Below are 27115 nucleotides of genomic sequence, written 5' to 3' on the forward strand. Positions count from 1 at the left end.
TATTCAACTCAGAGAATGTTGCATATAATTAAATTTTTGCTTGATGCATAAAGTTAAAAGATTAAAACTAATAAAACAAGTTAAAAAAAAAAAAGAGACTTTTCCATTTGATTACATTTTGTATGATGGATTATGTAGAAAAAGTAGAATTGGGCTGAAAGCTCTATCGCTTTATCACCTCTTCAGGTTGTAAATTGTGTTTTTAAAAAGTAACTAAGTAACTAAGTAATTAATTACTTTTGAAAATAAGTAATCAGTAAAGTAACTGGATTACTTTTTTGGGGAAGTAATCAGTAATTAGTTACTGATTACTTTTTTCAAATTACTTGACCAACACCGGTGATTACTGCTGAACTACTTGGGCTGATAGTTGGTACCAGCCACAATGCTTGTCATTATCATCAGAAAAAGGCACGACAAGGATCTTATCATGATACCTTATTAATAACTATGCCACATTTAAGTTACTTAAAGTCAGCTCATCTTCACCTTGTCTACATGCCTAAATACACTGATTTGGTGTCACATGATGGGCTGATTAGATAGTTGTATTAACAGATATAAACAGTTCCACGTAACAAAATGCACTTTCCCCACCACACAACCAGACTCAAACGTTTTTTGTGATAAGTTGGATTACAGTAAAGGGCCAGACTGTAAGCTGTATATAAAAAATTTAATTAACATTTCTTTTAAATTTAAGAAACATGAAACATTTAAAATGAGAGAGGAAGACAAGTACAGAAGAGACGAAAATGACTAAGAAAACCCTAATTCCTTCTGTAACACCCATGTTTGCTTGTTGTTCGTCCTCCTTGTTTCTTATTACACATCACAACATAGCTCATGAATGGGTGTCCCTGTGACGCATTCTCAGTAGTACATTCATCATGTGTCTTCACTTCTAGTGGGAAAATATTGCTGGGTTTACTTATTCACGTCTTGGTAATCTGATATGGAATGACTTTCATAACGCACTCCTTAAACTGCCTTGTCTTATCTTTGACATCAGTTTCCTGTCAAGACAGAGCTCATCATAGCAGAAAAGGAAAACCACAGAATTAGTTTGGTGAAAATGGAAAGGTTTAAACTGCAACTGTATCAAGATCAACAACCACAAATAACCATGTGCAGAATTAACAGAAGTCTACTGGAGAACATTATCTCTAAAGCATTACATCGATGCAATCGAATTTCACAACTTTCAAATATCACACAATGAAAATAAATATAAACATTTGATATAAGATTTTATGGAAAAAAAAGTTTACACTTGTTTTGACAGCACAGAGTGAATCTGGAGACGTCACATGTGTACACATCTTGTGTTCAACATTTTCACACCCACAACCAAATAACGCTGACAGGAAATGCTAGAAAGTAGCATTCGATAGTCAAGGTGTTGAGCTCAGTTTTCCACCACGACAGACACTTTTGCAAACCAGTTTTTGTCACAAACTATGCTCACGACGCAACACCTGCGTACGGGGTTGTGACAGTAATATTGAGTAATATTTTTCACAGACCCAAGCAGACAGGACACTGGGCAGAGTACAGCACCTCAACTTTAACTATAAGTTATGAAGCTGGATAACATACAGTGCTGATCTTTACAATTATTGATTTTGGTTTATGCCTGCTGTAATAAACTCTGATAATATGAATAAATTCAATAAAGGCAACAGGCAGTGCAGTTGATTTTACTGGAGAACTTTGTTGAACCTTTCTGTTTCTGGTTTCTGCATTGCCCAGTTACTTCTGCATTGATTGTGTAACTTTTTTTTTATGTTTATCTTCCATTTCTTTTAATCTTCCTCCTTTCATGTTTTGCTGAAGTGTAATAGGAACTCTCACTGAATGTTGTCAGTGCCGCTGTCAGGAACAGAACTTCTCTGCAGGGTAATTTTACTTTTATGGCCACGTAACACTGGAAATGTCAGGTTAGCAAGCACGAATGGACTGCTTCATGTAACTGAACCGTCCTGCAGAAATGCAGCGATAGACTGCAGAGTTAACATCAGGTGCAGTTTTTTTGCTGTAGTGGTGGAGATCACCATGCAGGTGTTTCATTTCATTCCAGTAAAGTTGTTTACATTCAAAACACTTTAGAGGTTTGCAAAAAGCAGCTCATTGCGAATGCTTGCATCTATTCCCTGCAAAAACAGCCGAATAAAGTCGTGGGTGGCAAACATAAGGCCCAGGGGCCTGAATCGAACCAGCGAACACTTAAATTTGGCCCACAGGACAGTTTTGGAAAATATCAAAAAGTGCATAGATTTTGAATTTCAACTTTGATACGATTTACAGCTTTTCCTATTGATAAAGACTGGCCACACCCATACTATACCAATGTAATTGCCAAAGAGGTAAACGATTAAACTATTATTAATGAGCCCACATTAAATGAACATATTTAGAATTTATAACATATTTTATAATTACAGGACAGCCTCAGTGAACTATCATAACTTTTTCTGTAATTTTAAACATTTATCATGTTGTTTTACTGGTTCAGCCATTTAAAGTGGATTCAGACCTGCGTGAAAGATACCAGCAATGACTGGCTGGATATTAAAGATCTCTGGTCGACACAACTTTGTATTGTATTGTATTGTATCTTTATTTGTTTCAGACATATAAAACAAAAAACAATATATACACACTACATATATTTTCATTTACAGATACGAATATATATGTAGACATATACACACACACACGTATGTGTTCAGATAAACAAAAAATATATAATGAAATAAAACAAAATCGTCTGACATAATGTAACAATGTTTGGTCTGAAAAGGAGTAGGAAGAAGTATGAACATACTTATTAATTCCTACCCCTGCTCAACATCTTATTGATCCCACATAATTCACCTAATTCCCATCATCACATACTCCACACGATACACGAGGAGAACCTATATAAACTTGGCTACCGTGATTGATATAATTTGGATATAATTTGATATTTTTATACATACAATGAGTGATCATCTTTATCGGTATCATATTCTTCCAAAATCAGTTTTCGAAGTATTTTCATGAACTTACTAATTCCTGAGCATTGCTGTAGATCTATAGTAAAACTATTCCACAGTTTTACCCCATAAATAGTGACACAAAAGGTTTTAACCTTTGACCGTGCTTTAAGAATCCTTAGATTCAATTTCCCCCTCAATTCATAGTCTCCTTCTCTGTCATAGAACATCCTCTGTATATTTCCTGGTAACATATTGTATCTGGCCTTGTACATAATTTTTGCAGTTTTATATTTTATAAGATCCATAAACTTCAGTATTTTTAATTTCAAAAACATGATGTTAGTATTGTCTCTAAATCCTGCTTTATTAATCATCCTGATTGCTTTTTTTTAAATTTTACATATTGGTTGAAGTGCAGTTTTATATGTGTTTCCCCAAATTTCCACACAGTATTCCAAATATGGCAATATAAGTGAACAATAAAGTACCCGGAGTGATTTGGAAGGCAAAAAATATTTAACTTTACTTAGTACGGAGATGCTTCTTGACAGTTTGGCTTGTATATGCTTTATGTGAGGTTTCCAGCAGATTTTGTTATCTATTATCACACCCAGAAATTTTGTATCCGAAACTTGCTCTATTTCAACATGGTTTACTAATAATTTTGCTCCTGCATCTTTTTTTACAATTTCCGAATAACATAAATGTAGTTTTTTCCAAATTTAATGATAGCTTATTTCTATCAAACCATGTTTTCAGTTTAATCATTTCTTGTGTGACAATTTCCAAAAGCTGCTGTAAGTTCTCTCCAGTACAAAAAATATTTGTATCATCTGCAAATAGAATAAACTGTAGTATATCTGATGTTCTGCATATATCATTGATATAGAGGATAAACAGCTTTGGTCCCAATACTGACCCCTGCGGAACTCCACAAACAATGTCCATACACTCTGATTGATATTCCCCAATTTTCACAAATTGCTGCCTGTCTCTCAAATAACTCTTTACCCATTCTAACACCACTCCTCTAATGCCGTAGTACTCCAGTTTATCAAGTAATATGTCATGATTAATTGTGTCAAAAGCTTTTTTTAGGTCAATGAATACACTAACTATACATTGTCTTTTATCTATATTGTTGGTGATATTTTCGATCAGTTCCATTAATGCCAATGATGTTGATCTATTTGATCTGAAACCATACTGACTATCCATTATTATTTTGTGTTTATCTATAAATTTGTCAAGTCTATTACTAAAGACTTTTTCCAGTATTTTTGAAAATTGAGAAAGTAGAGAGACAGGCCTATAATTTGTGAATTGGTGTCTGTCACCATTTTTAAACAGTGGTATTACTTTAGCTGTTTTCATTTGTTTTGGGAATGTACCAGTTTGTAAGGACAAATTGCAAATGTGTGTTAAGGGTTTGGAAATGCCCTCTATCACTCTCTTAACGATTTCCATATCAATGTCGTCAGAGTCTGTAGAGTTTTTTGTTTGTGATTTCCCAACAATATCAATGATTTCCATTTCTTCCACCACCGTTAAGAACATTGAATGAGGATTGCGGTCAATGAGTCTAGTTTCTTTCTCTACAGAATCTGTTATATCAGGAATTGTTTCAGCCAAGTCTGGCCCAACACTTACAAAGAATTTGTTGAAATCATTTACCACATCGCTCATATTAGTAATATTTCTATCATTATTTGTGAAATACGAAGGATAGTCTGCCTCCCCCGAGCCCTTTTTGATGATGGTATTTAATGTTTTCCAGATCCCTTTAATATTATTTTTATTCATATACTTTGCATTTCTTTGTTGCAATTAGATGATTTTTTTTCTTATGCAGTGATAGAGCAGATGCTGCTCTATCACTGCATAAGTGATAGACTAGATCAAACACTGATAAGTCCTCTGACTTGCAGCCTGTGGGTGCTTTTCTAGCACATGCACACATGAAACCATGAGGCCAAAATATTCCTTTGGTTACGACTAAACACCTAAACAAGTGTTCATATTATCATCAGGCAATTTTTTATCACAATAACAAACTAAAGCAACACAAAAACACAACAGAAAATGATAAAAATGCTAAACGTAAACACACTCTGTGTCTGATTTGGGTTGACGAGAAACTATGACCTCGGAGTACGTGACGTCGTCAACATACACGCTCTCTCTGAGTTTGTAATTGGTTAAAGGAGAGGCATCTCTGGATGGTTTCACTTTGATGTCAGAGTACACCACATCCTGTGAACACATGTAAGAAAACATGATAATTGCTCTCTTGTAATTAAAAAAAACTATGGCAGGACAACAGCATAAATATAAATTAAATGTATCTGACCAAAACGTATTCATTCAAGTTCAAAAATGGACCCTCAAACCATGGAGCTCACCTGGTCTCTCTCAGTTGCAGATGATTGCGACTCTCTCTCTGGACCAGTCGTATCTGAAAGACATACATGTTTCGTTACAGAAAAATTAAAATAATTTAAGTATTTACAAAACCAATTAGTGGAAATTGTTGTGCATGTTCTTACCAATGACGAAACGAAACCCAGCGGAAGAATGGCGTCTGAGCAAACGAGACAAAAGTGATTTTGGTGATTTAGAAGAGAAGTTTGGTTTTTAGCTACAATTATAAGTTTTGATCAATCTGATGATTATAGTTTAATTGCTGTTTGGTCCGTGAAACAGCAATTAAACAGAAACAGCAAACAGCTTCCCAGAGTCTAAAGTTTCTTAAGTCTTAAAGTCTTGACCATAAAATGGATTTCCTTCCTTTATGGTGAATTTTGGCCACAAAGACGATGGATCCCTCAAATATGATTCAGTCAACAGTAGTCTCTATAATATAAATAACACACGAGAACATACACTCACCTTCTAATGCGGATGAAATAAAGCATGGCCACCATGATCGCTAACAGCAACAAGACAGCAGTCACTATAGCAAGAACTATTCCTGCTGACAGTGGTTTCGTTTCTGGCGGAATAAAGTATGATTATAGTCCACAACTCATTAACATCAAACTAACATTAAACCAGCCTACTAACAAAAACTAGCTTTCATGTTTTACAGTATAAACATTTTAACTAAACATGGAAACTTTAATCATGAGTAATATTAGATGTTGGTAAAAATTTCTGATGTTAAAATGAATACGACACAAAAGCAGAAAAAAGTTATTCAAACTGAATGTTTGGTTTGTGTCAGCCAAATTTTGAAGATTGAATTGAATAAATATGACCTCATATATAACATTAAATGTTGTTTTATATCAGTGTATAAAAGCAGTTACAGTCTTACCTCGAACAACAAGTTTGGTGGTTCCTTCAAATGTACCACTGGGAAAGGTGGAAATGCTGCAGGTATAGGATCCTGCATCTTTCATTTCTAGAGCCTTAATTATCAACGAATGTTTATCAAACGCCACTCTCTCCTTCAGTGGACTCTCAGAAATATTCACTCCAAACATAGTGTTGAAAACAATGAGAGTGATTTTCTTTTTTCCTGTTCCTTCTTCATCCTGGAGAGCCCACTGAACCTGAGTAACATTGGTATATGTTGGTCCTTGGATTAACTGACACCTCAGGGTGACATCATTTCCAATGTATCCAGTCACTTCAGGTGAGACTTCGACTCTTTGTGCCACAAAAACTGCCAAAAGGTAAATGACGACAGAAAGATGAGGGGGAAGAGAGACGAAAATAGAAAAGAGATCAGGTTTCAAACTGGTATTTATTCATGATGTTTTCAAGCATTTCTAGCATAGCATGAGTGTTTTAGAAAATCTGGTAAAAACATAAAACTGGGTCTTACCTGGGAAAAATGTAATGTAAATTAGCTGAATCAGCAGGTGAGATCGTCCGTTGCACATTTTCATTGTACACAACAACAGGAACTAACAACACAGAAAAAGAAAACTTACAAATCATACAGGATCTCTGATTAGGTACGTCAGCTTTCAAGATAAACTCAAAGAAACTTACAGAGTTACAAACAGAGGGATCCGTAACCTTTTAGTTCAGTCCAAGGCTAAAACCTGGAGACTAGACTGAAATATTCGACCACTGAAAAAAAGAGTTTGCAAAGAGGAACATAGGCTGATTTAAGTTCTTAAATGCAGCAGTAAACAAAACGAGACATTTCCCATAAAACCACAGGCTCAAAATAACTCTGTTGACTAAGACGCAATGAAACTTGGGGTGGGTTGAAACTTTCCTTTTTTTAAAAATAAATGTATCTGCCTACAGCTATCCACCAGAAAAATATACATTCAAATAAAAAAAACTTACCCGTTAAGGGGAGAAAGAACGGCACAGCCACGTCAGAAACCAATTTGTCATCCATCAGAACTCTAACTGGAAATGTATTGTGTACCCGAACCATTACACAGTGATCTTTAACTTTGTGATTTTCAGCTCCTGTGTAGTGAGCATGATGTCAGGTTACTCCTCTCTGCCTCCTTTCATGTTCTGCTCAACGGGGACCTCGTGTGGTCAAATCAGGGTGATCTCAGTTAGATACTGAGCTATGCTGACTTTGTTTTATTGCCACATGAGAAAAATGCTGATAAAATGCTTAAACACATGTGCATTTAGCCAAATCCCAGTTTGAGCCTGTGGGAGCATTTTGAGGATGTAGGGCTCGAACTATTCCATTTTCTATTACATAAATGAAACATTTGCAGGTGTAGAAATGTCCGCGCTTTCGTTCCACTTTATTTGAAGGAAGTTAACATCACTTTAACAATAAATATTAACTGCCGGACGTGGTAACATTGGTTGTTTTTTAGGGCACATACATATATGGATTTGCATGTGACAAAAATGGGGGGTATTATACACTTCTGTTTTTTCAGCACACAGAATAGATCTCTGTATTTAACCTTCATGTGGATTGTCCTAACTTTAAAGTTTAAAGGTTGACTTTGCATTGAAAAATGTGTCCATGGGCATATGAACATATTGCATAAAACTACCTTGAGGACTGTATTTTACTACAGAGACTGAAAACAGCAAAAGCCTGACTGTTACTGCTGGTGACAAGGTTTTCAAAACTGTGGTTGAAGTGGTTGACATGTCTGCTGTTTGCTTGTGGTTTGATGGGTAGTACATGTCTGTGACTTCAACATCCTCACTTCTGACTGTCAACCTGCTTGCTTGACAAGGTTTAATTAATGATAAGAGAAAGAAAGATTAAAGAAAACACACACACAACATCAATTCCTGTGGTGACTCATGGACTCAGTGAGTCTATAAATGAGTTTCATGTGTGAGTTCAGACTTACTTTATTTATCTAACTCAGTTATTTACACGGCATTACCATCCGCATGTTGTTCTTCATTCTGCCTGACTATCTGCTCAACTCTAGTGTGGGCAGTGACATATTAAACTGAGCTCTAGGCTCAGACTGGTTTCTTTTTACTGCCACTTGTGATTACGGAAGTTATAAAGATCAGCTGAAATACTACCTCATTTTTGTGTGGCTGCAGCATACTGACTGGCTCAACAACGCAAGCCTAGTTCCCACCGTGGCTTTTAGCTTCTTTAAAACTTTAAATAAGATCCCGAATGATAACAGTAAAAAATAAAAAATGTTGCGCCTCATATCAGTGAGCTCTCATTGGGCCTCCTGAAGAAAGCATCAGCTCAGAGAGGCGCATATCGTTATCTCCACCAGAGTCGAAGGCTACATAGTCTCAGATGAACAACTGGGTAATCAGGTCATGTGAGTTTCAAGTTGTTTGAACTCAGCTTGCTTTGCACATGTGAATTAGAAATGTGCACAGCAAGGTGGAAATAACTGATGCAGGCACAGCTCTGCATCCTCAGCTGTACTCAAGTCAAAGCACACACAATTGTTTCTTATCACAGACAGTGGTCACTGAAAACTCAGTGCTTTGATTTAGTTCAAATATGGACCCAAATGCAAAAAGCTGTATTATAAAAGCTGATATTAAACAAAGGAGAATAATTCAAAAATGCTAGTTACAGGAATACAATTAAATTAAAGTAAATTACATAAAAAAAATCTTTAGAGGGCTGACTAGGGAAGTGGAGACTGTTGGAAGAATGCACAGGTGCACTCAAGATAATCTCAGGGGGAAGCAAAACTTAAAATGAACCACAAGAGTCAACCAGCTGCTGAAGTAAAATGGGAAATAACTTATTAGACACCTACTAAACACAGAAAGAAGAAACTCACAGTAAAACGTGGCACAGAGATGATGGATTTGGCAGATGCAAAGCCAAAGGGGAATTCTGCCACAGACAGGAACTGAACCTGCAACTTTCTACTTGTTGAGCAATTTTTTAACCACTAAAGCTCTCCACTAGACTGAGAATAAATGGAGAAACCAGAGATTTTAATAACGGATCCAACTTATAACGTATAAGATGCAAGAATAAAAAAAATGGGGAATAAACCTAAAGCGAACCTATACTCAACTAAAAACCAGTGGGTCCCTAATTACTGTAAACATAGTGGTGATGCATTAAAAAAAAAATGAAATCCAAATCAGCACTGGTAATATTTGTGCTGCTGATCAGTTTCTCCCAAAATATTCTCGCAGGTCTTGAGTGAAGCCATGAAACACTGCGACCTGTGGTTTTCCACAGTGGACAGTCAGTGTTGGTTACAATAGAAAAGCATTTATGACCTTATAATTCATTAAATCAGTCAAAACTTTTATTGCATCCAATAGATCACACAACAAGTGTGAGATACAAATCAACACAAGTTAATGATTACTGATCTGATTAAGTAATCCTATCGAGGAGTGATGAGTGGTAGCATCAAAGTATGCTTCTGTGAAATAATGATTTATACAAAGTGGTTGATTTTTTAATTAAGCATCCAGAGTCACTTATCGGGGAAAAGAACCTGAAAGGAAAAACAAAACAGGCTAAATTAATTAAATTATAAAAACAGATAAAGCAATGATACAAAAATACATTGTGCCTTAACAATAAGGCAAACAAATAGAAATAATTTATCTCACTGGTCATATCTCACATGCTCTTTGTCTTATATTAGCCCTTTCAGAGTGAGTGCATAGATGACCAACCCTGAGGATGACCCACAGGGAGCAATGCAGGATGCTTTAGTGAGAAAAGAGAACAACTGCCATCACTACATTGTAAAATATATGAAATGATGACAAAATAAAGGCTGTACTATTATTGAATTAGTGCATTCTTTGGTTTCTTACCTCTCAGATCCAGAACTGTGGAGCTTTCCATCATGGTCACTGCGTTTTTGGCAGTGCAGGTGTAATTTCCAGTGTTTTCTGCCCCTAACCTCTCTATGATATACAATGAGTTATAAACATGCGTCTCATTGCCATTAAACATCCAGCTGAAGTGTGCTGGTGAGACCGAGTCTGCAGTGCACTGCAACATTATACTGTGACCTTGAGGAGCAGCTGAGGGTCCGCTGATTAACAGGTTGTATGGTCCAACTGCACAATTAAAATACAGTGTTAGGGACATTCAGACTATTACTGCTAATATAGCTGTCTTTAAAAAAAGTTAAAGTAAATTAATTTTAACTTGATTTATTCATGTTTTCTTTAATAGAAACACTGTGAATGCACGGTGAATACTCACAGCTGACAGTGAGATTATGGGTCGCAGTCATGGTGCTGACCGGGTTGCTGACTCTACACTGATAGGTGCCGCGGTCAGAAATGTGAACAGGCTGTATGGACGCTGTCTTGTTGTCCAGGGAAAAGCTGACACCGCCACTGGGATTAAGAGGCTGGCCATCTTTTATCCACTCTCTGGAGCTGATGGAGCCAGAGGCCTCACAGGTGAGGTTGGTGGAGCTTTCATCTTCTTATCAGGATGGCTGTGGGGCTGCGGATGGTGGCTCCAGACGATAAAAAGTGTCAACTTTGGGTGAAATGATGGAAAAAGAAGCAACACAGTTTGTGTGAAACATATATGTGTCACTTTAAGTAACATTTTGTGTGACAGTAACTTTAAAATGACATAAATCTATCAAACAGCTTCACCTTCATGATTTCATTGGGTCATAATTCATTAATTATGTTCCAATTTCAGATAGATTTTTAACTGTCTAACATTTAAAATGGTAGATATTTATTTTTCTGTTTGAATTTCTATTATTTTTTATTATTAAAGTGTACAAGTATGAATATCGTGGTGGTAGAGTGTAATTGAACTGCATCCTGTAAATCCAGTGCAATCTAACAACAACCCAAACTTTAATTTATATGTTAGTCCTTTGGGACCCTGTTTCACACACTTTCCCTCTCAGTATAAGCATACACTCTGTTTTCCTTGTCATGTTTGTTTTATGAATGTGTTATCAAAAGGAAATTCAAAAGGAGTTTTGCATGTTTGACTATCATTAGGCATCTACTGGTATAGGGCACACAAGGTTTGGTGCCCTATACAAATGTATAAAGACTAACCCACCATACACAGTCAGATTGGTCCTCCCCTGTTTTGGCAGCCCTGCATCTGGTGTGATGGTGATAGTGTACTCCACGCTGTCCTCCAGTGCCAGGTTTCTGAGCTCCAGGGACCCCGTGGCTCGGTCTAATGAGATCCTGCCGGCATATCCAGGATCAGTGATGTTGATGCTGGTGGAACTGATGATGTTCACCCCATTGAATCTCCAGCTTACTGAGAGGAATGGTTTCTCTGGAGGTCTGAGAGTGGTGGTGAACTTCACTGTGCCTGCTACAGCTCCACTCAGGGGTCCAGTGGGTAATATACCCTCACCTACACACATACCTGATTAACACAAAAAAAATTACAGAAGACTGAAAAAAAAATCCCCATTCCTTTATTTCTGTCTACACATCAGGTGAATTTAGCCTACCTGATAAAAGAAGCATAACTGCAGTCCATGGGATGGTCTTGTCCAATACTGACTTTTCTGACATTGTCTCTCTGCCTTCTGAAATCAAAAACAGAAAGAGTCTCAGGAGCTCTTGCTCTTTTATTGACCCACATCACAGGACCCTCTACAGCCCCCCCCCCACTCAGTAAGGAAAACCACTAAGATCCTTTGTGAAGCTGTTGTGTTGTGTGTACATACATACAGAAATGGAATTTGGAAAAAAAAAAAACAGGATTTAATCTGAACAGGAAAAAAAACAAAACACGATCAAGCTTTTGACAGACCATATAAAATGCACCTTATTCAAGTATAGATGGATAAACTAATTTTTCACAAGTTTTCTCCAAATGTTTTAGCCTTAGACAACAAAATAAATAAAAAAAATGGTAGGGGGCATATCCTGCCGGCATATTCAGGATCAGCTTCTGTACTAAAATAAAACAACTTTAAAATGTAATGACTGCATTCCCTTCCTAGTTCTTTTATTTCTTCTAAAGCAAAGTATTTGTGAATTATTTTTTAAACATATATAAACATCTGAAGAAGGTTTATGAGTCATGATGCTGGTGGTGCCTTTTATGTTAACGGAGAGTTTTATGTGCTCCCCGCTAACTGGGTTTGGGTCTCTTTTTGATGCAACTGCAGTGATCCATAGCTTTCCTTGCAGAGGAGGATCAAAGAGGAGACACTCAGACTCCTTCAGACAGCCTTACAAACAAATCATTTCCTTCAGTGCTTCCAGAATGAATGATTTATTAAAAGAAATAAAGATCTTATGTAATGTGTAAATATGTTCCTTTGTAATCATTCATGCACAATGAAGTATTGTTCGACTTGTATGACTGCCCTAATGCTGTGAGGCACCCATCAGATCAGCTGAAGAGATAAATGATTGACAGTGTGTCACAGTATAGTTCCTGAAAACAGAATTATAATGTGTTTTTGTGAGTGGGCATTGCATTGTAAATATGATATTATACGGTAAACTGGGTGTGTTAGGGATTTAAATAACTGTAGCAACATTTCTATTGTGACCTGCAGTAAAAACTATATTTTGTTACACAGGTAAATTAGTTTTCTTGTAGATGCACTGGTGTCATAATGTATTAGAGCACAATTCTTTTTACAGTTTGTCAAAAAAACATTTAAAATTACAAAAATTAGTCAATCAAAATAACAGAAGAGAAATGATTTGTCCCACATTTTGTTAGTTTAAATCGCTGTAAATCTGTTATTTTGTTCATATAATTTTATAATAATATATTTGCTCACATAATTTCAAATGTAAGAATAATTGTATTCCATTTTAAGCGTTTTTCATATATCGAGTAATTTTCTTATGTTTTTTATGATTCCTGCATATTTTGTGTGGCTTGATATGCCACAATAATATCTATCAGACAAACTCTACAGCTTAACAAATCAAGCAAACCTTATGATATAGTAACAGTGAATGAATGTTAAGTCTGTTCCATAAAACAAATGCAAATTTGAGACTTTTACCTAAAATGTCGCTCTGTGATGTATTTATCCAATTATTTTACTCTTCAGAGAAATGCTTCTGTATACTGTATGATAAATTAAATTCAGGTGACTCGATGTATTTGAATATAACATATTTAGTTGTTTGGATCACTTTGAGTTTTAAATTAGTCCTCGCCTCAACAACACACGTGCAATTTTTAAGAAGAGGGAAAATAAATAACTCTAATAATAGATATATAAATACCTTCAAAATATGGTGAAAATGTTAAACTATAGAAATGTTTTCATTATGAAATTTGTTAAAGAACAATTATAATATAAGAAAACTGAGATTAGTGACTGTATCAACAACAATGACAACAATAAAAACATTTGTTAAATAATAAGTATTTAGAAGAAAATCTGGATTGAGAGCTTGAAATATTTGCCATCAAAGCACTTCTATCACAAGCTGATGCTGATTCAATGAGAATAACATTAATGTAACATATATTAATATGCCACAACTCTCAGATAAATCAGATTAATCCATTTTCATAATGTTGGTTTGCCATGTTTAAACTGTGAAGGTTCCCTTCAGTGAGTTACCCTCTTATTATCAAAGATCATTTTCTGTTGTTTCATGTGCATTATCAATATATTTGCAAAGTCTAGTAAACGGGATGGTGATTTTCCATCTGGATCTACAAAAAGTACTGGGAACCAGCAATCCTTTCAGCAGCAGGAGGGAGAGAGCTACAGACTGCAAAAAATAACTGTCACTACATTTGCATTGTTTTTCTCCAACACAGTTAGCATTAATTTAGTCAGTATATGCAAGAAACAATGGCAATTTATTTTAAGAATCAACAGGGCAAACAGTTTGGGGACTTCCTGCATAATCTGGAATTTCTTTGACACTTATAATAATATAAAGATATAAGCTAGAATCACTTAATACTTTCAAATTACATCAACTGACTAAAGCTCATTAAATAAAAAGTGAATTTAAGATATGGCACATGAAAAGAGTAAAAGAGATAAGCAGTTTAAGAATATTGTTATTGCTGTATGAGCTTTAAAGATAAGATTAGCTGAGTAACATTCAAAGAAATGCAGAACAACTTGACCTTATGTATGTGGTCATCACCATCTGATGAAGAAGTGACCAATATTGTGAGTATTAATTTGGCTGGAAAGCATTACAATCAGCTTATCACCTTTATCGTTACAGTATCTAACATCAACACTCACAGCTTGTAAAATTAGATAAGGTGATGCTTAAAGAGCTTTGAGGGGAAACAAAAACTCCACAAAGGAGGTCACAAATTGTCTTCTTTGTGTACAATCAACCCCCTCGGTGACTGCATTCACAGAGTCACTCAATTTCCTTTCAAACCAACAGTCAGCCATAAAATGCCGGCTCACTGGGAGGAAATTTCGTCAACAGTGCCTCATCAGTCCTGCAATCAGCCCACTCCACCTCCAGTGTGATCACTGTCAGTGTGACCAGTATCAGTGTGAGTGTGAATGCAAAGCGAAGCCAACACTTCCTCAAGTCGTTTGATCATTGTAGTGTTTCTGAGTCTATAAGATTAATCCATTTAGATTAAACATTTTGACAGCTATGGGATGAATTTCATCTGTGTGGAGTTTGTGCACTGATGTTTGGTCCCCCCTATACCTGTGTGGATTCTTTCTGGCTTCCTCCCACAATCCAGACACATGCATGTTAAGATTAAATGGTGGTTTTTAATGGCGATTCACAGCCATAGCTGTAAATGTGAATGGTTGTCTGTCTCTGTATCTTGTAAGCTGTGACAAATTAGTGACATTTCCAGGGTGTACCTCCCCTCTTGCCTCATGATAGCTGGGATATTCTACAGGCAACTGACCCTCAACTGGATACGCAGAAGAAAACTGATAGATGAATGGATCCAACTGCAGGGAAATGTGGTACACAAATTGCTGGTTTGCATCTGCAGATTACAAATATTCTCCCAATAAGCTAAGGCTGCATTAACACGGTCTTTTGTTTTGTTGGCTTTTTGCCTGTTGGATAGTGATGTTAAAGATGGATAGAAAAGTAGGGAGAGAGAAAGATGGGAAAGACACACAGCAAAGGGATGTGGATTGAGCTTGAACCCAGGACACTGCTCTTCAGCCTCCAGCAGCATGCGGCCTCACGTGGCACCACTGACCTGAAATGGTGCTCAATTTGGTGGCCTTAATACAGGCTGGAAAAAACTTCATACTTGTATTGCTTTTTTTTTGTTTTTTGTTTTTGCCTATTTTCACAAGTAAAGTTAGGTGTATTTATCCCTCTGTAGTAAGCTGTGACAGAAGCAATCATACAAAAGGCACTCTTTTTAAAAGCTTTATTGGGAATGCATTTACATACAGATACATGCTGTGTCTTATAATAAAGACAAGGTGTAAAAATAAAACTCACATTCTTTAAACACCTTATAATTATTTTAATTACTTGGACCTTTTTGCACACTTAACACATGTATTAATTAATTTATTTATTCTTTTCTAAAATGTATTTACTAAGAACCCGAGTCCTTTTTTCTGTTCTTCGTTGTTTTCATTCCGAGGAGGAGAAGTTAAGAAGTCATTAAAAGGATGATTCAGTATTTATGTTGAAAACTACGTCTGCAGAAACATTCAGACTCACCTTTGTGGGAAATGAATACAAATCGTTCTGTACTGATTTCTTGTACAGCTCTGAATGGATCTGCTTCACACTCATTTTTGCCAAGGAGTCAGAACAGAGCTATGTTAGAGCTAATGATTCACTTATGATTGGCTATTAAGTGTTTCTATTGCAATGGAATAAGACAAGAATTTGAATGAGCTGAAGAGAAACCTTTTCAAATGTTGTATTTTTGTTGTTTACTCTAAAAACAAAAATCCCATTGTTAAAACATGGTGAGCCTGCTTTGACTAAAAAGTCAATCAACTATTTAGATAAACCTTTGAAGTTACAATGTAAAACAAAATTATATTAACTTTTTTACTTTCATTATTCATTTTCCCATGCTGTCAAACTCACTACTGACATCATTACTCTGATCAAGTCATTTTGTTGGTTGTCTTCTACGAGACAATCAACCTCCGTGAGAGTCTAAGTGCTCTTCTTTCTTTCTGACTTTCATCCATGCGACCCGCCTCCTCCCCATCTCAGTCTCATCCTGGTCCCTCAGAGCCACATCAAAGGCTCCATCTTCATCTTCACCAAAACCAGCATCTATACCCTTTTAAATGTTTCTGCTATGATAAATCATTGGAGTCTAATCTACAAATAACTTAATTACCTTCTGTGTTCAGTTTTTCCAAACCATGTCTGATTATTGAAATAGAGATGGTTAAAAAAAGAAAAAAGCCCCAAAGCTCAGACTCACAAACACACAGATGTGAGTGGGCTCAGGGTGCGACACTCGCTCTGTTTCATTCTTTAATCTAACAGGATGTGATTACAGTAAGTTGTTTGTTTCCCATTGCAGTGCAATGAATACTTTGCTTTATTTTGCATACTTTGTATCTTCTGTTTTGTTGAATAAGATAAAAATAACAGGCTGTCTTTAATCTGTTTCAATACTGTTCTCAGTTTCACACAATAGAATAATTTTCCTCTTTATGTTAGACCAGGCTGATATACTCAGAAAGTGAATAATGACCATTCAGTGCTTTAAAACCGCTAGGATGTCTGATGACTGATCATTTATTAAACCCTGAGCCATTTAATACTGCGGAGTCTGGATCTCTTGCACCACTGGAGCCTACAGGTCATGTTATTTACAGTCTATGAGGCTTATGGGCTCAGATTTTAGGATGAGCTTCAATATAACCTTTAGAGCCATAGTTTCTGCTGAAACAGGTGGAATTTGTACAGAGTCCGATAATAACTGGCAGGTGTGCTGTACTGTTGCCATAAACTCACACTGGATGAAAAGATTCACCGGCCGGCTGATTTCATAACTGACACATTGCACCTGAATGGTTCCTGATCATAACAGGTCACACTGATGATAGTGAGAGTGGAGCCTCCATCAGTGAGCTGAACTCTGGCACCTTCTGTAACCTCAGAGCTGTCATTCAGTCAGAGGGAAGAGAGGAAGGATCCAGAGGAGGAGCAGGACAGAGTGACAGAACTGCTGAACTCCAGCAAAACTTTGTGGTTTGAAATCACCGACACATCTGCGACTGCAGCCGAGGGTGGAAAAAGGAATAAAAATGGGATGTAGGACGAATATTGTAACAATTTATCTTACTAAAAACTTACTCTGAACTGAAGCTTGAGATGGTTGATTTCACTGAGTTTCATCATTCAAGGCCTGACTGATGTAACATGCATGAGTCTGAGCTGTGGTCCAGTATGGGTGAGCTTAACACCATTCAAAAACCAGTAAAACAGGGCAGAAGGTCTGGAGATGGCCCAGCATGTCAGCCTGATGTTCAATCCTTCCTCGTAGTATTCTCCTGATGGAGATGTCCTCAGAATTATATTTTCTGGCGACCTGGTAAAAAGCGGTAAGCGGTACAGAATTATCAACTTTTACGTGAAGAACTGCATAAATGAACTAAATACAGTTATTTATTTATTCACTATGAACCACATGATGCAAAAAATTTAACAGTAGTTCACACAAGAAAGCAAGAAAGATAATGTTTTGTAGTAATTATAATTCAAGCTGAAGAAATTTAAAAAGCTATATAATAGACACGATAACTCACAGCTGATGGAGAGCTTCACCAGATTGCTGATGTCATTACTGAAATTATTAAACACATAACACATGAATGGCCCCTGGTCATAGCGGGTGATGTTGATTATAGTGAGAGTGGCGTCTTCATCAGTGAACTGAACTCTTGCATTGGCTGTGACCTCAGAGCTGCTGTTCAGCCAGAAGAAGGAGGGGGAGGAGCAGGACAGCCTGATGCAGCTGTTGAACTCTGATAGATCTGTGGTGTTAGCAGTCAGCACCACACTGGAGATTTCAGCTATAAGAAAAGAAAATGAAACGATGTTAGGTGTTACTGATTATTTATCAAACAAAACCATTTGTGTTAATAACATTTGATTAAATATGTCAGTACAGTTATAGTTTCAGCTTGAAGTGTGATTCCTCTGACTTCTGCTGTTTAAGGCCTGACAGATGTAGTTTCCTCTGTGACTCTTCTGAACGTTCACCAGCCTGAGCTTTGATCCAGCATCAGAGAGCAGGCCTCTATTCAGAAACAACTTAATTTCAGGAACAGGACCTGAGTCAACTGAACAGATGAGGTTCATGTCAGATCCTTCGTCGTAATATTCTTGGTATGGACACTGGGTCAGATGAATGTTTTCTGGTCCATCTGCAGCGAGAAACATAAAAAAGATATTGTCATTAATAAAATATGAGGCAAAAACTGAAAATAATAACAAGATTAAAAAAATTACAGGCTTCAATCAATCAATCAATCAATCAATCAATCAATCTTTATTTATAAAGCACTTTTCATACAAAAAAAAAATGTAGCACAAAGTGCTTTACATGGTTAAAAGCAGCCCACCCCACCCCACCCTCCAACTCACTCCCCACACTCTCATTAACATAAACAATGTGAATACACACATATCCCCCCCCCCCCCCCCCCCCCCCCCCCACACACACACACACACACACACACACACACACGCGCGCACACTTAAAGAGTAAAATTGGGTTGGGTACGCATGTGCCAAGTGAGGAAACACTATAACAGGGAGCCGTCTGCACCGGGAGCCGGTCACAGACCGCAGCCTCTGGGCTGGGCACACAGCAGGAGGGAGGCAAAGAAGCCCCCCCAACCAGGCTGAGAGGACCCCCAGAGCCCCAGCAGCCACGGTCGATCACAGCCCCGGTGCAGAGAGCGCCCTCCTAGGAAACACTGGAGATATGACACAATAGGATATGTACAGGGTAAAATGATAAAACAAATAAGAACGGGATACAATATAAATATAAATAGAGTAAGAAGATTAAAAAATTAATAAGAATAAAATCAATAAATATTAGGTAAAGCCTAAATTAATAATAGAATAACAGGATAGAATAAATAAGCATAAAATAAATAAACGCTAAGTAAAAGCTAAATTAAAAAGGTGGGTCTTGAGCCTGTTCCGGCAGGCCGTTCCACAGACAAGAACCATACCACTGAAAAGCTGCCTCTCCGTGAGTATGTGTCCTGACTTTAGGGACAATCAAAAGGCCAGTACCAGAGGACTTCAGGGTCCGCGAGGGTTCGTATGGTAAAAGCAGATCTGAGAGATAAGAAGGCCCAAGACCATTAAGACATTTAAAAACCAATAAAAGAACTTTAAAATCGATCCTGAAACACACGGGGAGCCAGTGCAGCGATTCTAAAACTGGTGTAATGTGGGCCCGCCCTCTGGTCTTCGTCAGCACACGAGCTGCCGAGTTTTGTAAAAGTTGTAAAGTTGAAATATTCTTTTTAGGAAGACCAGAGAGCAGGGCATTACAGTAATCAATGCGACTGGTAATAAAAGCATGCATCAACATCTCCGTGTTGGCCCGAGAGAGAATAGGGCGGACTCTGGCTATATTTTTTAGATGATAAAATCCAATTTTGGTTACATGTTTAATATGTGGGATAAAACCGAGCTCAGAGTCAAAAATAACACCCAGGTTTTTCACTTGTAGCGAAGGACATAGTGAAAATGCCTCTAATTTAGACAAGAGTTTCTCTCTCTGAGCCTCAGGACCGACGATTAAAACTTCAGTTTTGTCCTGGTTAAGCTGTAAAAAGTTTTCTGACATCCAAGATCTTATATCTAAAATACAGTTAAAAAGGGCATCCATTGGTCTGGTGTCATCAGGAGACACGGAGATGTACAGCTGAGTGTCATCAGCGTAACTGTGAAAGTTCACTCCATGCCTCCTGATGACACCGCCGAGAGGGAGCATATACAAATTAAAAAGTACAGGGCCTAGAACCGACCCTTGAGGCAACATCCAATTCTGACTTTTTTTTTGTGACGGCACTTTCACTAAGCGGTTTACAGTTTGAAGAAACTACTGTAGAACCTCAGGGGCAATTAAATATTATGATCAGTAAAATACAGCTTTACCGCTTTCCCCAATGTCTTTACTCATCATCCTGCCCTCAAAACCACAGAAAATCCACATGTGGGTATGCAGCATATAAAACAAAAAGTGTAAGTTTCTGGTTTTATAAGGTCTCAATGATTAAATAAAGGTATTAAATATTAAATATTAAAGGTATTAAATAAAGGTTACATGGGTACAGCCATTCCCAAAGAACTGCTGCCCACTTAAACCAGAAAATCCTGTGGGGCCCATCTTCACTCTAATTAAAGTACAAACAAAAGAGTGATGTATTTCATTGACTTTTTTAATCAAAACACATAAACAATACAGGCTTATGGCTAAAAATTGCTAATGCTACTGATTTACATGCAAAGCAACAGCGACACAAAGAGGAGTAATTTTAGGTCAGAGTAATGAGTAAAACTAACAAACTCCTGTTATCAGTTTTAATTGAAGCTTTTATAAATTTCTGCTTTAAATAAATTTAAATAGATATGCAACTGTAAGCACTATAATTTCAAACTAGATTTTCTGTTATCACTGCAGAACACCTGCAGTCCTGACAAGATGCCTCGGTCCACACGTTGGACATCACTTTGTATTCAGATTTTAACATTAACGTGCAAATTCATGTAATTATAGTACCACATTTGGTAACTGATACGCAATAAGTTTATATAAAAACAAGAGACACAACTGTGATGTGTTGGTTGTTTTAAATATATTTAAAATAAAGTAGCAAATATTAGAAGATTTATTACAGAGAAAGTATTAATATTTATTTTACACGGAGAGTAATAATCTATTAGTTAAAACATCTTAACATAGCTTGTTTAACATTATATGATATCAAAACAACATAAATTATAACGTTAATTCTCTGCAGCAGGTGAAGACTTCTGAAAATCTACAGAAATGGGAAAATATTCTTGTTAATTATCAAAATTGTTCCTTCTTAAATAACAGTGATAATAAATGCTAAACTTACCTTGAAAAGGGAAGGTCATCACTGAGTTTATATTTTATATTTTCTTGTCATATATGGAAATGTTCTCATACATATTTTCATCTTGTTCTAAGAAAGCAAAGATTTGTAACAGTGGATGTAGATATCTATTAAAACAATAATTTTGATTCTCTAATTTCCTTATTTTGCTATAGCAGACATGGAAGATGACTTTAGATTTCAAAAAGAAAAAAAATACCATACCTGTGTTTTGCTTCTGAGGATTTTTGTTGAATCTAAATATTTGAAATGAAGCATTATTAATATGTGATCATGCAATTAAATGCAACACAAAACGGCAACACTAAGGTTTATTTGAATTTAACAAGGAATCCACAAATTAATTATGAAAAGTGTTTATTCTGCATAATTAACATAAACAAGAACTGAAAAGAATTAATTCTTCTTTGTGATTACTCTGAGACCAGCAGAAGATGAACGTCAGCAAGTGACTGTTTGCAGAATATGAACCATTTGTTGAATCGTACCACTGAATACTAGACATATTTCAAAGATTACAATTATTATGTATATTCAAAAAGGAAAAATGTTTTCCTGGTGATTTTTCAAATACATTCTCAACTTACTTTTTCTTATAAATGTAGCACCCTCCACCAACAGCTGCAGCGACGATGACACAACATGCGATTACTATTCCAGCGATGCAACCAGCAGCACATCCTGATGATTTCTCTGGAAAAATATTGGTAAAGATAATGAATACTTTTTTATACAAAATTGTCTTATCATCCCAAAACCATCCAATAGCTTCTTTCTTTATTTGATTTTTATAATTTTAGAACGATCAGAGTACTTTTGATTGGTGCTCTTGTTGCATCGAAAGTACTTGTGTTTGGAAAAGTGGTGGATGCACTATGTGGTTTCAGTTAACAATTTGCTGACAATTGATTAATGTCTTGCTAAAGGTAGTTTGGCGTTAGAAGCAACTGTTATGTTATCTGAAGATGAACCTCCAAAATTTATTGATAGATACGATGGCCCCTAGAGACAAAGCATGTACAAATTTAAAAAAACAAAACGTAGAAACTGAAAAGCGCAAACTCCAAAACAGAACAGATGTGCACCAGGACGCTAGGGGGAGTGTTGAGGTCGATTTGCAAAATAAACGGCAAGTTTGTTGCAAACACATGGAGTTGGATACAACCACACTCATGTATTCAAATAGTTTTTACATTTTAAATTGACCTGTAACTACAACACACCTAATCCGGTCATTGGTACTTCCTGGCTTTTTTAGCCACTAGGTAACAAAAGCTCAACCCCGCCCGTAGCGTCCTGGAGCACTTCCGTTGTGTTTGTATGTGCTTTGTCTCTAGGGGCCACCGTAGATAGAAAACTAGAGCAAATGTACCACCTGTTAAACTTTCAATAGTACCATCAAAGAGTATGTACACACACAGATACCTGTTACAGTCAGTCCATGCACCACTGATGATGATGTTCTCTCAGTTATATTATTCCAGGCTTGACAGGTGTAGTTGCCACTGTCAGAAAGTTCAACCTCTTCTTTAATGTACTCAGCTGAATTGGTGAGTATCTCTGTCCCATTAAAGAACCAGGTGAATCTGGCAGTTGGTGTGGATTCAGCAGAGCAGGTCAATTTTAAGGTGCCTTTGATATTTACCTTATTTGGACCTTTGATTTGAACATTTTCTGGTCCATCTGAAAAACAGGTAAAAAAAAATCAATGTGTTCATTACTTTTAAATTTCTGCATCACTAGACTACATATCATATTAGTTGTACCATTCAAACTTTGAAATTATTTTACTGTATGCATGAACAAGAAGTGTAGACTGACCAGGATGTTACTTACAATTAACAGTCATGATGTATTTAGCTCCATCACTGCTGATGGGGTTGCTGATTTGACAGAAATATTCTCCATTGTCTTTCCTACTCACAGTGTCAAAGGTCAACACTCTGTTATTGTCAGAAAGGATCATGTTGTCAGTCAGGGTCAGATCTGAGCCATCCTTCATCCAGTTCCTTTTAAAGACTGAGCCAAAAGCCTCACAGGTTAAACTGACAGAGGTTCCCTCAACTGGCAGGTTTGTTGATGGTTTGACAGAAGCACCTGATATTTTCTCTGTTTGCCAAAAAATAATTGATTTAGAAAATAAATAATATCATAATAAGAACAAAAGCAAAAAATCAGTGATGGTGAAATAAAAGAGAACAACTAGAAAATCTATAAAAAGAGATTAAAAACACCAAACAAAACCACAGAGATGAGGAGAACTCTTGATATATGGTATGATAATTCTCTGTAGAATAATTTACAGGATAATGATTAACACTAAATTGAAGTTATATTATCTACAACTAAAAATATTTATAATTGTTTGACATTTTCAAACAACTTCACCTTAAAGGTCAAGACGTATAATATTAAATTTAAATGTGCCGGACACTTTTAAATTGCCTATTTATCTCCAATACCAATTTAATACTAATTGATATGAATTTGTGGAAACACTGAACAAGACTCTAATATCAGGCAGACACTTTTTATTACCCTATTTACATATAACTGATGTTTTGTGAGCAAATGAAGAGGACATTGACAAAGACAGACAACTTTTTTATGACTTTTTGTGGTAGCAAGGATGCTACTTCTATAAGAAGGTTTATGCAGGTATGGAATTGGATGCAGGGGTGATAAGATTATAACATGATTACAGAAAAGCTCATGTCCTCTAACATTGACCCGGTAGCTTGAGGGTCCTGCACGGTATCAATGCTGTTTCTAGGTCTACGATCGTCTGGACAGAGAAGATTTTCCTGTTTTTCCTAAAGAGCATGTTGTTGTAAATTTTTTGCTCTGACTGATCCTCTTTTTTCTATCAGCCCCATTTGTTTTCTGCGTGAGAAAATATGTCAAAAGCCTGCAGTATATGAGGAAACCATTTTATTTGAAAATTGTTTTTCTGTATTGTTTATCTCCACAAATATTTTATATGTGTGAAATTATTATCTGAATATAGCTATAGTCAAAAATATATGCATGAATCACACAATTTAACAATAAATCAAACCTACCCAGCACAGTGATGGCTGAAGGCTCAGATGTTTGAGATCTCAGAGTTTTGTTGTTAGAGGCCTGACAGCTGTAGTTTCCACTGTTACTCATCTGAACATTCATCAGTCTGAGCTCTGATCCAGTATCAAGCAGCTGATCTCCATTCAGAAACCACTTAAACTGGGCAGGAGGTCTGGATCCAACTGAGCAGGTGAGGCTGATGTCTGACCCCACAGCAAAGTATCCTTGTGATGGAGATAAGATCAAATTGATATTTTCTGGGCCATCTAAATGTAGAGGGGACATAGAAAACTTAATGTTTACTGTATGAAACATTTAAAAGAGAGAGAAGTTTACTTACACAATTTATCAATGAGCTGTCGTAGTATAAGACAAAGAGGAGCTTTTTCAACAGCGTGTCTAAGATTTTTCACATGATAAAGAAATGAAACGTATGGAAACGTACATTAAAGACTCTGTCGGCTTGACTCTGGGCTTAAAATGTACGAGGTAATGTGTAAAATTACAGAAATCTGTCATTTAATTACTTTGGGGTATTGTGAATGCCCTTGAAGGAGTTCTTTATCAAAATAAAAAGGTGTAAAACCTAAAAAGAATAACAGTTAATAGTCCAAAATTTCTGTCCTCTTTCACCTTTTCCAAAACCATCCAATGGGCCAGATGGGAATCTTTGTCAGGCTGATTCTGGCCCACAGGCTTTGTATGACAACCCTGGTATATACTAGAGATGGACCGATCCGATATTACGTATCGGTATTGGTCCGATACCCAAATTTATGACATTGGTATCGGACATAAAAAAGTGGTATCGTGCCATCTCTAGTATATACCATTCAGTTTGGCTTATTGTGAAACTGTGACATTATTAGTCAGATCATTCCACATTATGTCACAATAAAAAAAATCTACTTACTCTTTAATGTATGAAAACAAAACCATCTAAATGAAACTAACTGGACTGTAAATTAGGTATTTTAAACTGTAATTTAAATCCGCTAATAATTTCAAAAATTAACAAATCCCATTAACTCACAGCTGATGGAGAGGTTTACTGGATCACTGGTAACAGTACTGACAGGATTGGACACACGACACCTGAATGGTCGCTGGTCAAAGTGGGTCACATTTACTATAGTCAGACTGGAGTCTCCATCAGTGAGCTGAACTCTGTCACTTGCTGTAACCTCAGAGCTGCCGTTCAACCAGAGGAAAGAGAGAGAGGGTCCAGAGGCAGAGCAGGACAGAGAGACAGAACCACTGAACTCAACCAAGTCTGTGCTGCTGGAAGTTACCAACACATTGGAGACTTTCTCTGTGAAAGAAACAAGAATAAAATAGTTGTATTTTTTGGCATCAACAATAGAAAGTAAGCATTAAAATTACAAAAAATCCGATTGCAGCTAAACCTAAAATAGAAACAATATATTTACAATTAAACCTTAAAAGAAGTACTGTACCAACCAAAACCTTGAAATACTTGAATTCACATAACTGACAATATCAATTCCCTTTAAGTGACTATTCTGAACAGAATAAATTAGATTAATTGAGTTCTCAGTTCATTCTTTATAGTACGGGGGTCAATACTACCTTATAAAATAAATAAGCCATACAGTTTCTTACAGCCGCTCTTTAATATCACAGTCTTAAGAATAAGACGAATTATTGCAAGAATGCATTACTGCAGTGAGTAGAGATGTAACAATTTTTACATGTTCAATATATTGTAAACTTGCTTAAATATTGCAAAAACAGTTAAGCTGTTGAACTGCTCACCGTATATCACCAGAGTAGTACGTCCATTCAGAAGTGTTCCATCGTGTACAGCGTTAACACCGTATTCTCCAGTGTCATCCAGAGTGAGACTCCTGAGCTCCAAAGACGCAGTAGATGGGAAGAAGGTGATCCTGCCTTCATACTCAGGCCCAATAATGTTTTCTGCGTTAATTACGAATATTATTATAGTTGTAGATACATTAAAACTCCAGTTCACAGATGAAAACGGTTTCTCTGATGGAGACAGTGTTGTAGTGAACATCACAGTTCCTCCTACAGCTGCATTCAGACGATCATCAGGCAACACACCAACTCCTTCAGTGAAACCTGCGGGAGAAGAATAAAAAAGTGCTGTTGTTACTCAAACATATGAAACAGTTGATGAATATATAAAGATTTGCATGAAATATAGCAGGTCTGAAGAGTTTGAGTTATCTTCATTAAAGTCTAATGTCAGCTTTTCCAGATAATACTGCACAAAACTAAGCATTACTAGAGAAGCTCTGAGAGAATTATAAGGATCATGGCACTGCTCGCCTACTCTCATTTAAAACACTTTTGTACAAACCTGCTTCTTCTCTGATCCATGTAATCTGAGTAGGAATTTTTTTTCTGTTTATAATATTAAGGTCACATATGATTAAACATAAACTAGAAATGTATTCAACAGATGTCTCATAAAGTGAAAAACAAACAATAAACAAAGTAAAACTTTAAAGTCAGTGTGAGCAGACAGTTTTTTCTGCCACATCAAGCAGTGAGAGCTCACCTGAGATGGACCCAAAAATGAAGAAGTATATCACAAGTACATCAGAAAATGTTTCCATTTCCAAAGCAGTC

General features: G+C 36.5%; 2 protein-coding genes across 2 annotated transcripts; both read right to left on the bottom strand.

Annotated features, from left to right (window-relative positions):
* Window positions 1–2721: 2721 nt before the first annotated feature.
* LOC143421094 (nectin-4-like) lies at window positions 2722–7413 on the bottom strand. The gene is made up of 8 exons (XM_076890095.1): window positions 7290–7413; window positions 6984–7064; window positions 6814–6895; window positions 6301–6651; window positions 5874–5976; window positions 5531–5565; window positions 5387–5439; window positions 2722–5237 (listed from the first exon to the last, which is right to left on the bottom strand). The coding sequence occupies exons 3-8, from the start codon at window positions 6875–6877 to the stop codon at window positions 5079–5081; spliced, it is 765 nt and encodes a 254-aa protein (XP_076746210.1). The 5' UTR covers window positions 6878–6895; window positions 6984–7064; window positions 7290–7413; the 3' UTR covers window positions 2722–5078.
* A 9033-nt stretch (window positions 7414–16446) lies between these two features.
* LOC143421007 (cell adhesion molecule CEACAM5-like) lies at window positions 16447–27115 on the bottom strand. The gene is made up of 11 exons (XM_076889647.1): window positions 27045–27115; window positions 26276–26602; window positions 25533–25811; window positions 24499–24765; window positions 23273–23455; window positions 22862–23119; window positions 22024–22129; window positions 21641–21672; window positions 18473–18694; window positions 18074–18340; window positions 16447–16568 (listed from the first exon to the last, which is right to left on the bottom strand). The coding sequence occupies exons 1-11, from the start codon at window positions 27100–27102 to the stop codon at window positions 16447–16449; spliced, it is 2121 nt and encodes a 706-aa protein (XP_076745762.1). The 5' UTR covers window positions 27103–27115.

This window comes from Maylandia zebra, linkage group LG11, assembly GCF_041146795.1.
Source record: "Maylandia zebra isolate NMK-2024a linkage group LG11, Mzebra_GT3a, whole genome shotgun sequence".
In the NCBI taxonomy this organism is placed as follows: domain Eukaryota; kingdom Metazoa; phylum Chordata; class Actinopteri; order Cichliformes; family Cichlidae; genus Maylandia; species Maylandia zebra.

Excerpts from the sequence above, each read along its gene's own strand:
- LOC143421094 (XM_076890095.1), bottom strand. The coding sequence starts at position 6,877 with ATGAAAATGTGCAACGGACGATCTCACCTGCTGATTCAGCTAATTTAC. Across the intron at positions 5,977-6,300 it reads CACCAAACTTGTTGTTCGAG|AAACGAAACCACTGTCAGCA; the intron begins GTAAGACTGTAA and ends TTATTCCGCCAG. Across the intron at positions 5,440-5,530 it reads TGGGTTTCGTTTCGTCATTG|ATACGACTGGTCCAGAGAGA; the intron begins GTAAGAACATGC and ends TATGTCTTTCAG.
- LOC143421007 (XM_076889647.1), bottom strand. The coding sequence starts at position 27,102 with ATGGAAACATTTTCTGATGTACTTGTGATATACTTCTTCATTTTTGGG. Across the intron at positions 25,812-26,275 it reads TACTACTCTGGTGATATACG|AGAAAGTCTCCAATGTGTTG; the intron begins GTGAGCAGTTCA and ends TTTCTTTCACAG. Across the intron at positions 21,673-22,023 it reads TGCTACATTTATAAGAAAAA|ATTCAACAAAAATCCTCAGA; the intron begins GTAAGTTGAGAA and ends TCAAATATTTAG.